Raw genomic sequence first — 12,972 nt, 5'->3', positions numbered from 1 at the left:
TATTAAGTGGGGAGGTCGTTTATGCCCCTGCTGGCCAGCATAGTAATCTACTTAGCCCAGTGGGATGTGCAAACACCTGTCATCTGATTATGCCTGAACTAAGGAAACATCACAATTCTCAAAGTGCCTTAAGGAGTATAGATATGACTTAACTGGCTGTGGACCTACACCCGGGATGCATGTTTATCCTAAAACTAATAACTGTCCGGTATTTCTAGGTCTAAGTATGGTGAAACTGCGGCTATACACATTTCTTTCATAAAGTGTAATGTTGTGAGAACTACAGGAAGCACTACAAACTTACACTATGAAGGCGCACCCATATAATAAGGTTAACACGAGGCCAGCACCAATCCCTTAAGGGTACCTTCTGTAACAAGCCACCATGTGTTCAGATACTGGGCTGAGCTAGACAGGAGTTTCACACGTTCAGTCTGCACATTTCTCCACCTTCATTATTTTTTGCGTGGGTTTGTTGCAGTGCCACTGGTTGATCATGTACGGTGCTTGACTTACTTCAAAGCTTGGCTGGAGTACATGTAAACTGGCTCTAACACTCTTAGGAGTGTTGTAAATTTGGAACTGGGGATTTGTGTTTGTATGAGCATATTCATCCTTAAACTCCTCCTTTCATTTCTCTAAACCCCTTCCATTTGGTAGTCGATATTCCTCATTTTCCCACCAGTCTCTCTAGTCCCTTCCACATTTACTATTTAAACATACACCTGTGTGTCCAGAGAGGTCCACCATTGAGGGGGAGATTATCACACAGAAAAGATAGGAGAGGTACAAGTGAAAGTCTCCATACTTCCGTTTGTCAACTGCATTCTATAGTATGTGAGTAGTACTCATTTATGTAGTATAAAATGCAATGTTTGAATCCGGACCTCGGTTTGTAAGTGTGTGACAGAATGTAGGATTGTGTGACTAAGTTTTTGTAGAGAAAGCATTTAGCAATGTTAGTTGATGGTTGTGTGGGTATTTGGTTATTATTTTGCTGGTATGGGTGATGTCAGAAAAACACCCCTCTGATTCCCAAGCTCACTTTTGTATTCCCTCTCAGCACTCCAGAATATTGGGAGAGATTAATACAATGGTAAAAGATGTAAAAGTTACTTACCATCGGTATTGTAATATCTGGTAAAGACACAGTCTAGCCACAGATTCATTAACTTTTGAATTCTCCCAAGACGCTAGTCTGAATCCAGAAATATTTCAGCAGTACCTCTCCGCACCGGGGGACAGCATCGTACTGCTCCGTGATGTTGTCGACTCCAGTCAGCACATCAGTGAACGCATAAAAGTATCCTATGGTGCACGGACGTCAGTTTCTTCTGTAAAACACTCTGCCCCAAACCTTTGAAACATTAATAAAGAATAAACATCAAATGGTATGTTAATACCAGACATGGTTTCTAAAGAAAACCCAAAAAGAATCAACAAAAGACAGGGCTGAGTGAAACCCTGCACCCTAGTAAATAATCCCCACATAATGAAAGAAAACCGTACACTCCATAGTCCATTCATCACTGATAATGAATGGCATGGTAATAGCAAAACAAAACCTATAAAAACACCACCAAGCTGTTTGTCAATTCACACCATTACATGACATATTGATAGTGCCAATACATGGTATGATGATACCAAACAAAGACTTTCAAAGAAAGAACCAAAAAAATAAATACTGTCCACTCTTGTCTAACACAGTGTGAAAGAGAAAACAACCCCCACCCTACCAACCACCAAACATTTGGAAATGGATGATATGGAAACTTCTAAACAAAACCTATGTGGCCAGGTCAAGTGGTCTGTTGAGTACCAACATAAGTTGAGATAGTGATCATCGGTATATAAAACCAGTGCTGAAAAGGGTATAACCCTTACCTCATAGGACATTCACATAGTGGGGAGTATGGGTAGAGCGTAAATGAATCGGCGGCTGGACTGTGTCTCTACCAGATATTACGCTACCGAAGGTAAGTAACGTTTACATCTGATAGAGGCATCTAGCTGCAGGTTCCTTAACTTTTGAATTAAATACCAAAGCTAAGCCCTCCTGGAAGAGAGTCTGCAAACTACTCCTACAAAAGTTCTCAAAGAGAACCAGTCAGTCCGAACTAACAACCAATCAAATGTACAAAGGGATAGCAGAACAAGAGCTTCGCTCTTAATAGAATTGATGGATACTGTCACAGAACATATAATAAAAAACAACCCTACGGTCCCAAGAGAATCGGTCCTTGAAGGAAATGGGGAAAAAACCCTAAAGAACCATCTGTCAGTTATCAGACATTATCCTCTATCCCCAAAGAGGGAAGATGAACCAGTTGGCCAAAAGGCCAAAGTGCAAAACAAAAGTCATATAATCCGCATTCTTTACAACAACGAAGAGAGATCAGTGAAAAAAGTGTCCTGATAAAATCCAAAGAAGGACTCTCAGAACTCATTCCGTTATACCAAGATGAATGAACATCAAAAGAAAGATGAATAATATGTATATGGTATAAAGAATTTGGTTTTAACAAAATGACCACTTGAAGATTACAACATGCACTGTAAAGAAACTAAAATGACACTAGATAGATTTGAATCTAATATAGATATTCATCTACTATGCCAGTTGTATAAAATGTTGCCAAAAAGATGTATTAACTGGACATACACATCAGCCATATAAAATTGTTACAATAGACTCTGAGTGACCCAACAACTCATAGAATTTCGCTGGGCAATGTTTGCTGCAGGATGGCAAGTATCTGGATATCTTGCCCCCCCGCATGACCTTCTGTGACATGGTCCGACAGTCTGAACATGACTTCGAGCCATGGGCACACTCCAAGTACCTAGGCAAGAGAGAAAAGAGAAGTAGCCACAACTCACATTAAAACCTCTTTCCGTTCTCCTTTTTTTAAAAACAAAGACCAAATATGTATATTGCAAAAGGAAACGCACCTATTAGTGCAGTACCAAAACATAACATAAGGAACGATCTAAACATTAAAAAGAAATCATACATAAACTTTATCCTTGTAGCAACAAGCGCATGCAACAACACTTGTGATATGAAACAAAATTTGATCACAAGTCTGTCTGAAGAAGAAAGAGTCATGATTTCCCAAGGACTTGTGGAGCACACAGAAAACAGATACATACCACAAGAGGACAGGTAATATATAACCTCCAGACGGATGCAAAAAGCATTGAAGGAGAAAAACAAGAAGAGCTTCCTATAAAGCCTAAAATCTCCTACCATGAACTGTATGACCAGAAACAGGTAAAGAATTTGCAGCTATAAATCTTGGATTGTTTCCAACATAGCCTATCACACAGCATAAGATACAGAGTTCACCCTGTCATGTTCCAAGGTTGAACAAATGAAATACCGATCCCCTCCCACAGAGGAGAAGGCCAGTAACTCGTGACTTCCAAATAATTCACCATAAACTCTGAATTTACTCGCACAACTCTTCAAAAATTGAAGTGCTTATAATAAATATGCAGATATGCAGTCTGCTCAGTAAGAGAAAACGACCTGCACTATAAAACGCACAGTCAAAAGGACTTCAATGAAGGATGAACCACAAGAGCATGTATTCAATAGAATACAAAGCATTGGCTCTGAATCCACCAGTGCCATAATATAAATGCCCATCACTAGAGTAGTAAGGACATACCATGATGATTACTCTAATGAGTAAAGGCTAGAGCATCCCTATATACCAGACTTACCACTGACATGCCAACATGTCCCTATGAGAGACAACGAACGGTCGAAACCATGCATATTTTAGCATACTGAACTGTGTCAAAGAAGTTTCTGACAGAAAAATATTCCATACAAGAAGACACATCTCTTGAAAATAACCTCTTGAGCACAAAACTCATCCTCAGAGGCCAAGGGGCAAGGGAAACCCTACCTCACCATTTAAATCAATATCAACTTAAAAAAGGGAAAATGGTACTGAGAAAAAAAAATCTGCCCTCGTAGGAACTCAAACCTTTAGCGGACATGTAGAATGCCCTACAAAGCTTCCTTTGTTTCTAAAGAAATAGTCTGCATCACAAGCAAAAAGACAAGTTACACTAGTAACAGAAAATGAAAAAACAACTATAACTTCAAAGACCTTTGGCTATCACAGAAATGACTTAATGCCGCATCAACTTGACTCCCAAAAAGATGGCCACCATCAAATGGCATGTCAACGAAATTTGACTGGACAGCCGCTGAGAAACCTGAAGTTACCAACTAAGCACAACGCCTTAATGCCGCTGCCAATGCAATGGGGCAAACTTTAGAGTCCGTAGTGTCCATACCACACTCTAGCCACCTGCTGACCATCTCTAATCAAATCCCCAATCTCCGAGCGGATGTTATCCTGAAGAAATGGCAATATATTCTATAGCGAATCTCAAAGCATGGGAATAACGCCCCAGCACACTAGACGTGTTTGTGGATCTCAAGGTTGAGCTTGGAGAAGCAAAGATGTGTTGACCACATACATCATAACTCTAGGATTCCTAACCCACTAAAGTCTTAGGCATAGAATCTACATCCTGTGAAGAAGTCGCAACCTGAGTCATCAAGCTACGAGTGGAAGGCTGTCTATGAAGACAAACTGGGTCCCCAAGCGCAGGCAGGTGTCTATGTGCAATATCCCGGTCCACTGAGCCCCCGACTCAGGCTTGGCCCAAGTGCCTAATAAAATATTAAACAGGGCCTCCCCAAACAGAAGAACAGGTTCTTCCCCTGTCTGTCCCTGAAAAAGGACCTCACTCAAAGAGTCTGTGAACCTTTGCACTGTATGAAGAGACAAGCTTAAAACCGTAGCCACTTTTCTTATCATGTCTGCAAAGGAGGAACTAGCCGCCATAGCAAGGCCAGGGGTGGAAAGAAACCCTGATGATGGTGAAAAATCCTGGCCACTAGCCTCTCCCAGAGCAGACAACCAGATCTCCTCCATCTGAAGCACATTAATGTTGGGAATGGGCTGAAAGAGCCCTGCCTCAATTGACAAAGGCTGTCTTTCCACAACCTCTTCCTGAGAAGGAATCAAAACTAGTATATTCCCCTCAGTTTGAATAGCTAACTCTGCATCCGACTTCGTACGACACCTACACGCAGGAGGAGATGCAACTTCAACCGTTGGCACCGACGTTAGTGTCGCAGCCGGGTGATCGAATTCCAGCATTGTAGGCTGAGATCCCAAAGGACTCCAACAGCTCAACCTACACCGATGACAAACCCTCCGATGGCACCCCACTCAACTCCTTGGGGCCTAAAGGTGATCCAGGGGGAGATGGGGTCCGAAAGATGAGGTGCAAGGAATTATAATATTCCCTCATTTGAGCTGTCAATGCCCGGCTCTTGGAAACATGCGGAGACGCGGTGCGGAGTCACATATGGCCTCCTCAACCGCCGAGCGGGAGGAACCATGGGAGGCGGAGTCTCCATGTGATGAAGTCTGAAAATGCCACTACATTTTGACTTCCCCCGAGAATGACGTCCTCCAGGCCAACTTCAGCTCCTAGATTGACCCTGCAAACGATTTATTTGGGACGACGAAGACCGAGGCTGGGAAGCCTCTGCGGACCGTGACACAGGCACCGCCATCAACTTCAAATGCCGCTCTTTGAGAGACTTCGGCTTCAGTTACTGGCAGGAGCCACAATCCTCGGCGTTTTGGTGCTCGCCCAAACACCACATACAAATTGTATACAAGTCGGTCACCAACATATGTCGGCTACAAGACCCACAGAGTGGCTGAAGGGACTGAATGAACAGGGGAGGCAGGGGGATTACGTGGGAGGTGTGGCATACAGTAGGGCAGTATAGAGAGGATCACCAGGGGTTCACAAACAGGCTGCAGGGGATTAGTTGTACATCAAGGGTAGGAGGGGACTACATTTCGCCTACAGAGGGTGGGGAATGGTTATATACAGAGGAGCCCAGTGGAGACATGGTGGAAAGTTAAAAGAGGGAGAGTAGCTGGGCACATAGAGGGCCTGCAGGAAGTAGCATGACTACAGGGTACAGGACAAACACTCTGAATGAAGGAGGCAGACATAAAAAACTGTTGCAGAAGAGGCAGGGAACACAGAGAAGGGCTAAAGACAGATTAGGTAGCAAGCAATGTGGCTGCAAGTGCAGGGTGCACACTATGGTTGAAGGGTTGCAGAGCAAGACAGAGGAGCTACAGGGGGGCATGGCCGATAGTTGAGAGGTGGGGTAATTGAGAAGCTGTGCATAAGGTGATGCGGAAATACACATAGAGGTTACAGAAGCATTTTAGTACATTATAGGGTGTGTAAGGCGTGGAGGGAAACCCAGGGGACAGCAGCAGTGTGGCATGGTAGCAGAGGAGCTTGGGTACAAAATTGGGTTGTAGGGGCTCTGGGCACAAAGATGGAAAGTGGGGGAACCAGAGAGAGGCACACATGGGTACAGTTGGGGGCAGCAGTATGCACAGCGGCTGACATTATGCTGTCGCATTTGGATGAAGGAGGGGCACGCAGAGAGGATGCAGAAAGCCCATTCTTCCACATTACAGACATTATATGCCAATCATATCCATCATACATCCATAAAACTAATATTAATGCCCCTTCCATACTGTTCATGAAACCGTGCCCCGATGTACATGAACATTGTGAAAAATGTTGTAACAAATTAAACATGGGGTTTGGACTGGAGTGCTACAGAAACACCCCTACAAACTGGGCTTTATTTTTTTTTAAATATCTCCCAATGTCCGCAAATATCAGAAGGGATAAAATAGTTGGTGCAGGGAAGGGGGGATCTTAAAGTAACCCCACATGGAACAGAGGTCATTAGAGCCATTTAGGAGCACATAGGTACACAGTGGTGCCTACCATGTACTTTTTAAACATGGAAGTGTTCCTGGAAAATCCAGGAGGAGTGGGAGATTGGCTCACACATTGGGCAGGTAGGGCAGAAGGTGGCACATAGAGGGTGCATTGGGGAAGTTGCTTGCAGGACTGCAAGGGATTAGGATACATAGAGGAGAGGCAAGGTCAATCAAAGTAGCTGCAGAGGTCGCAGGGACATAAACCATTACAGTATCTACCATCAGACAATTGAATTAAAATACTTTTTGTTATCCATATTATTCTCTGCCAGTATAAGTACAGAATGCAGAGCGCAGGGCACTGCTGATCTTGTATTACTACTTAACAATTTTAAAATGTATGATAATGCTGCAGAGCTGGTTTTATTTAAGGGTCTAATTTTCTATTTATCTTGGTTTATACAAAATAAACAAGTGGAAAACTGTCTGTTTCCCTGTCTGTAAGTATTTGAAGAAACTTCAATCTTCTGTTGTGTGTCTCTCTAGTCTGAAAGTTACTTAGCTAATTATGATTTTCAGGCTATTTTACCGACATCAATGGGAATAAATAAGAAACATTATTTTTTTTTCTTACTGAAATCTAAATGGCTGCGCACTTGTTGTTACTACTCTAACATTTTGAGGTGAATGTATTGTTTTACTGTAGTAAACTACTTAGTACACTAACAAGCTAAAAACATCAAGTTTAATAGGCAGTGAAAGAAACGAATGGAATTTTGATATTTCACTGCCGAAAAAAATACATAATGGTTTAAGTTAAGATAAACATGAACACGAATAAATTAAGAAATCTAAAGATGACCAACTGCCTTTATGAAGAAATAGAAATAACCCACTGATGGGAGAATTTACTGGCAGATGATGACCATTCAAACAAGTGAAGAAGCGTACATTTAAAATATTGCTAGGCTACAAACTCTTCTATAAAAATGAAGTACAAGGCAGGATATGACCGGTTTGTTTTTGCTTCATACAACACATGACGTGAGAAGAAATTATACGATCTAATTAGAAAGGAGGATGGGCTTTGCCACAGTTGAACCATTATTTGTAGCCATTAGAAACAATCACTGTCATGCAAAAATGATGATATATCTTACCTCAAATACAGTGAAATTGGGACCACTGTATTCAGTATAATAATGTAAGACCAGAACGTCAGAAACCCAGAAAATATAGAACTGTTCATCACTTCTTTCCAACGAAGATACGCTCTGAAACCGTTACCAACATAATGTTCCCAGATTGAATTTCCTATTGCCAGAACAATTCCCATACATACCAGGAAAATAAAAATCTGAAACAAGAAAGGTAGGGTTCATGTGATTAAGATTAATTTTATGAAAATGCAATAGTTTTATAACTTAATTTAGTTTTCAGAACATTTTTGTTGTAATTTTATCTAAAAGTAGATTATTGAGCATATTAAAACATGTCTAAACACTGTATTGTACCATGGAATAAAGGTTTCCATACATTATTTGTAAGGTGAAAGAGTCACCGCATCAATACTGCACAATAGTAATCCTTGTTTAAAGACCATTATTAAGGAGAGGTTCTCAGGATTAGCTCATAAATCCAACCAGACACCAGGGACAATGAGAATGAAAGGCTTCATTTAGACTTTATCAGTGCTGATCCACTCTATTTCGAGTTGTAAAAGCATTGTCGTTATACTGTGAAGCTTCTATAGGTTTTCCTAGTGTCAAGCCCTGATATGCTACCCTGTCTACAAAAGGACGGTAATTCAACTCCATTGGGGAGGACTGTCACTGAGCATGTTAAGAATCCATCTCTTCAGTGGCTATATTAGACCTAGCCAAAACAATGGAAACATTATCAGAAGAATATTCTAAATGGACCTTACTGCACCTGGGGCTTGAAACCTGGGCCGGGAAGGCGAAGTTGGATCCGATGGGGCCCCAGGTCAAACGCCATCCTGGGGCGGGAAGCCCTCCCCTGCCCCATTTGCATCAGGGCTAGGAAAGGGGCGACCAGGATTGGTCCCCCTAGAGCAAGCATGGGCCTCCCAATCAGGGGTCGAGCAAGGTTGAGCAAAGGCGGGATAAAGAGGGCCAGCGGGCGACAAGGAATCACAAACACTCCCCACCCCCTCGCCAAGGAGAGAGAGAAACCCTAAGTAGCATGGCGGAACAAACACAAGGAAGGTAGTAAAAAGAGAAAACTTACTAAAAGGTAGATGGAAGGCTCTCACAGTGTCCTTGGGATGCCGCATGGCAGGGGCACTGAGGGAGCCAAGGGATGGCATGTCGCCATAGAAAGAGTAGACGTGATGCTCCTGCAGGACCCTTGGGATGCCTCACGGCAGGGGTACCGAAGGAGAAAGATACAAGGACTCAGCCTCAGGAAAGATAGAGTAGATGCTCAAGTAAGGTCCTTGGGATGCCACACAACAGGGACCCCCGGGAGCAAGGAGGGCCCACAGAAGGGTACAGGGCAAGCGGGACGGCACTTGCAGTCCAGGAAGGTCCAGATGGACACCCTCCAAGTCAGTAGCAAGTTGAAGCACAGACCCATAAATCAGAGACCCAGACAGGGGGTCCCTCCGCTCCCGGGAAATTGAGGAGGATGGGTCCATACTGCAAGAAAAACAAGGGCGAAGACCAGTAAATATAAAGATGTACCATGAACAATAAATGTACAGTTGATATGACCCTGAAGTTTGCAAATGTATAAACATGTGATGTTGAATAAACTGCAACCTTTTAAGGCACCAAAAGCACATTTTCAGTGGTGATTTAAGGTATTAGGAATGCAGTTTAGTTACAAACGGGCAGGAAAGTGGGGAGGGGGTGACGCGCCACCTGGAGGGGATTTCCCTTCCTGCTTAGTACCAGGAATTGAGCAAAGCCCTGTAAACTGTTAACACACCTGTAAACCATTTGTGAATGTGGTGCTTGGGGCTTGGCCTAGCAGTGAACCAAGAAGGCAGTAACCTAACTAGCTCCGATGCGTGCAACTGTAATTCTGCAAAACTATTCGCATTTATGCACTCAAATTGCACTTGGGCGGCTGATATTCCGATAAGGCGGTACCTGCAAGTGCTATGGGGTTTAATCGCAGAACCGGGCAAATGCGAACTGCCGGAAGCACTGCCGCTCCATGCCCGACTGCTGAGCCTGCCAACCACGCTTTATGTGCACATCTCTCTCCTGCGGCCCCTACCCCGAGTTGTGGAAGTTTGCTTGATGGCTTCAGATGGTCATGACCCCGCGCCCCCGGTGTGGAGGCCGCCAGAGGAGGCGGTGAGACCGGGGTGGGCTGGTTGAGCTTGTCTGCTCCCAAGTGATGCTGGGACCTATGGGCCACCTGCAGACTCTGTGCTTGGTGGATGTGCGCCATTCCCAGACCTGACAGTGGGAGGCCTGATCAATTTAGGGGAAATACAGTAGAGTGTACTGCAGACATTTCTTTCCAGCCATAAATCCAGTAAATGCGGATTCACTCTTTTGCTGCCACTGCACCTCTCCATCCTGTATTTAGGATTACTGCCTGGCTTGGACTCTCGATCTTCAGTGGACCTTGGTTGCAACTGTTTCACTTATGATTATTAGACACTGTTGGAAGCTATCCCTCATTAGAGGGTTGTGATTTGAGGGCCTGAGGATTATTGCTGCCTGTACAGTACTCTCCCTATATGAAACCCTTAAGTACTGAGTATGCAAGATAGTGAAGGCGAGCACTCACTGATTGTAGCATGTGCCCTTCTATCCACTGATCATGGGCAAATCTATGCTAAACAACAACGCTTAACCTTTGAGACCAAGAGGCAATCCAAATTGCCTTCACTAGAACTTGACTATGCCTTAATCGGAGAGGAGAATATGGGGAGTGATCCCCCAACCCCACTGAAGACATTAAAGCATTGCTGATGGGGATGAAAACCAGCTTATCAGTTATTGACTGCAAACTTTACTCCCTCACCAATCAAATGGATGATATGCAACATTGCACTGACAAGCAGCAAACGTGTCTGTCAAATGCTGAGCAGCGAATCTCTCATATAGAAGATGTGCATACTGAGCCAGCTAAAACGGTGGGAGAGACAGAGGAGGAATTGTGCAAGATTCAACTAAAAAAAATTGGATTTGGATGCCTGATCCCGGAAGCAATTATGTTTGAATACTTGGAATAGCAGAGTCCACTGCAATTGGGCGCACAGAAGACTACATTGAAAAACTGCTGTTCTCTATGTTTTGTGCTGCAAGCTTTTCTAAGACCTTCGTGGTTGAACGCACGCGTCGTTCTCTGGCCACTCGACCGGTCCCGGGAGCACCGCCTCAGCCGATAATCTCCGATTCTTTTAATTATAGGGACAGAGACCAACTGCTATGACTGCCACGAGAGGAGAAGGATAATAACTATGAGGTGGGTCTTTCCTTCTTTCCGTAAGTTGAACAGGATGCCCCGACTGCTGAGTTTGTGTCCGTAGGCTCAACATCTCAAAGCGCTAGCTGGAGAAGAGTAAGGGTCAGCTTTTGGTGACCGAGGACTGTCTGACAGTCTCCGAGGGCATGATGGATGTTTATGGGAACACACCATGAAACTCCGAGGAGCAATGGCTCTAGGTGCCAGAGGGCAAAGTGAGGGTCTCAAGTAATAGGCTGCGGGCGAGGAAGAAGTTACTTTCCGTCAAAATGAGATTAAAGGAATGTGGCTTGCCATACGCCATTTGTAACCAGCTAGACTGCAGTGCAATTGGAAGGGAAAAACCATGATTTTTGCTGATTGAGCTGTGTGTAAAGAGGACAGGAATACCAGGTAAGATGTAAAGGCTTTAATTATAAAGCTCACTGACACCAAAGGTACGTCTTCATGCCAAGAGCCTCTCGCAGCAACTGTCATTTCAACTGTCATAAAACCTGCCAGCGTTCCAGATAGAACACACTGACGTCATAGAGCATTAGGTAAGGTGCGCGAGACGGTACTTTGCATGGGCACAATAGAACAAGTAAACACAGCACATCTCCTTATCAATAATAAACAAAGCAGGACTGTAGAGAACCAACGAGTGAGGCATCATGGAAAAGAGTTGAGACCAACTGCTAATCACGAACAAAATCGTGTAACTTAGCTGGTGGTTTGACTACTCTCCCATATCTGCTCACAGTAGGCTCGTCATGAAAACTGATGTCCTGAGGCGTAACGTCATCTAAATCAACATTTGTATTGCTAGTGGTCTGATACTCTTTGTTCTCTTCCGATAACTCCTCACTCAACCTACTACGACTGTCATCCCGAACCAGTGAACCACCAGAAGCATTCTCGCCCCCAGAAGATACATCGTTTGTACCAGAAGATACATCGTTTATACCCTGTGGGCGATAACCTCCACCGGCATCACGATCCAGAACAAGGAGGAAGTTAGAGCTTTCCTAGGTCTTTCGGAATGTTATGCCAGATTTGTGCGTAATTTCTCAGCAAAGACTTTTCATTCAAGGGAACTTATCAAACAAAAGAACAAATTTGAGTGGAGTGCCACATGTGAGGAGTCCTTTATAAGGATTAAAGAAGATATTTGTAAAGCTCCATCCCTCCAGGGGTTTAATCCCTCTCTCCACAGCATTGTCACTACAGATGCTAGTAATACGGGGTTAGGAGCTGTATTTTCACAGATTACTGGAGAAGGAAAAGAGGTGACTGTAGAATTTGCCTCACGTTCAATCACACCCACAGCCTTTTCAGATGTAGGTGGTATATTGACCTATTTGGTAAATAACGAATCAGTATTTACCGATTCGGTATTTACCGAATCATCATTTACTGATTCGGTATTTACCGAATCAGTAAATGAGATGTAGGAAGCACTTTAAAGAGCGCTTTTGTGCTTTAAGAATTCGTTATTTACCACCAACTATTAGTTGGTGGTAAATAAGGAATTCCTCTGTAAATGTAAAATTGTGCATTTACACCTGTGCCATGTGACAGACATACATGCCCTTAGGGCATGAATGTATGCCACATGTGCACACCAGCACTATTCAGGGGTGCAACAGGAAGTCAAAGTGACACCCTGCCACCCTTGACTCTTTCCCTATTTTAGGGAATCGGTATTTACCGATTCGGCAATTGACATTCATTC

At 43.6% G+C, this 12,972-nt stretch overlaps 1 protein-coding gene across 1 annotated transcript in view; it reads right to left on the bottom strand.

Moving 5' to 3' along the window:
- The window catches only part of ATP8B4 (ATPase phospholipid transporting 8B4 (putative)), a 3,619,152-nt gene that overhangs the window by 2,074,680 nt on the left and 1,531,500 nt on the right, over positions 1-12,972 (bottom strand). Inside the window, exon 11 of the mRNA XM_086958264.1 lies at positions 7,970-8,166. Within this exon, the coding sequence (XP_086814390.1) occupies positions 7,970-8,166 (197 nt within the window). The remainder of the gene's footprint in view (positions 1-7,969; positions 8,167-12,972) is intronic.

Source organism: Lissotriton vulgaris, chromosome 2_1 (assembly GCF_964263255.1).
Source record: "Lissotriton vulgaris chromosome 2_1, aLisVul1.2, whole genome shotgun sequence".
NCBI lineage: Eukaryota > Metazoa > Chordata > Amphibia > Caudata > Salamandridae > Lissotriton > Lissotriton vulgaris.
This window is presented reverse-complemented; position numbering and strand designations above follow the sequence as displayed.